The sequence below is a fragment of the Oncorhynchus kisutch genome, unplaced genomic scaffold (assembly GCF_002021735.2).
Source record: "Oncorhynchus kisutch isolate 150728-3 unplaced genomic scaffold, Okis_V2 scaffold956, whole genome shotgun sequence".
NCBI lineage: Eukaryota > Metazoa > Chordata > Actinopteri > Salmoniformes > Salmonidae > Oncorhynchus > Oncorhynchus kisutch.
This window is the reverse complement of record NW_022262901.1, coordinates 110,001-111,298: the sequence shown is the minus strand read 5'-3', so window position 1 is coordinate 111,298 and position 1,298 is coordinate 110,001. Positions and strand designations below refer to the sequence as shown.

At 44.9% G+C, this 1,298-nt stretch overlaps 1 protein-coding gene across 2 annotated transcripts in view; it reads left to right on the top strand.

Annotated features, from left to right (window-relative positions):
• Positions 1-761: 761 nt before the first annotated feature.
• LOC116363648 (testican-2) overlaps positions 762-1,298 on the top strand; it is a gene marked incomplete at its 5' end in the record, with an annotated part of 38,903 nt that continues 38,366 nt past the window's right edge. For both annotated transcript variants that reach the window (XR_004207884.1, XM_031817210.1), the window contains 2 exon segments: positions 762-776; positions 969-1,095. Coding sequence is in view for 1 of the 2 variants with exons in the window: in XM_031817210.1 (XP_031673070.1) it covers positions 762-776; positions 969-1,095 (142 nt within the window).

Below are 1,298 nucleotides of genomic sequence, written 5' to 3'. Positions count from 1 at the left end.
GCAACGTGACATCACAGCAACATGACATCACAGCAACATGACATCACAGCAACATGGCATCAACAGCAACGTGACATCACAGCAACGTGACATCACAGCAACATGACAGCACAGCAACATGACATCACAGCAACATGACATCACAACAACATGACATCACAGCAACGTGACATCACAACAACATGACATCACAAAGCTCCCATTCACACAACTACTGAAGAATAACGGATCAGGGTGAAACATAGAACTGTAAGTTGATGAAATATGGATCATGACACTGGCCAGTATAATAAAGGATAAACACATAACCATTCATACAGCCACTCTGTCATTCTCAGCCCTCCCGTCTAGAGATAACAGGCACCCTGTGAAAGGCCCCATTTAAAATGTGCCTTATGTGGCAGTAGGCAGGAAGAGGAGAAGTGAAGTGAATCACATTCACAATCAAGTCATTTCCTTGTATTTGTTTAGCCAGGATAGTCCCCTCTAACACCTGCCACTGTTTTTCCAGGGAGTCCTGGGCTCCGTAAACTAAATCACATTTAGTTTTAACTTGGTCTTTTGTTTTGATTGAATTGAATTGACCCGGGATTTGATTTGACCTGGACTTTTGATTTGATGTGTCTTGAAAGACATCTAGTAAATACAATGTATAATTATTGTGTGTATGTTTCCTCTCCTCAGTCCTGGACAAGAGTCTGGTGGCCAGCTGTAAGGATTCCATAGGTTGGATGTTTTCTAAGCTGGATACGAATACTGACCTGTATCTGGACCAGGTAACTTTGCCTTGTCTGATAATCCTTTCATCTGTTTTACCATGGAGGACCACTTTGAAAACAAGTGTGTTTTAATGAATACTTTCAGGTGTTATCTTTCTGGGATCAGATTGCTCATCTCGTTTGACATGTACAGTACGTGATGTGTTATTCTTTACACCAAATACATGTAAAAATTGATTTTAATTTCAGGCCGAGCTGGCAGCTATCAACCTGGACAAGTATGAGGTGTGCATCCGGCCCTTCTTCAACTCCTGTGACGGCTACAAGGATGGGAGGGTATCCACCGCAGAGTGGTGCTTCTGCTTCTGGAGGGAAAGTGAGTTACTGACTGACTGGCTGACTGGCTGACTGACTGACTGGCTGGCTGACTGGCTGACTGACTGGCTGACTGGCTGACTGACTGGCTGACTGACTGGCTGACTGACTGGCTGACCCAGGGTTCCTGTGACGGCTACAAGGATGGGAGGGTATCCACCGCAGAGTGGTGCCTCTGCTTCTGGAGGGAAAGTGAGTTACTGA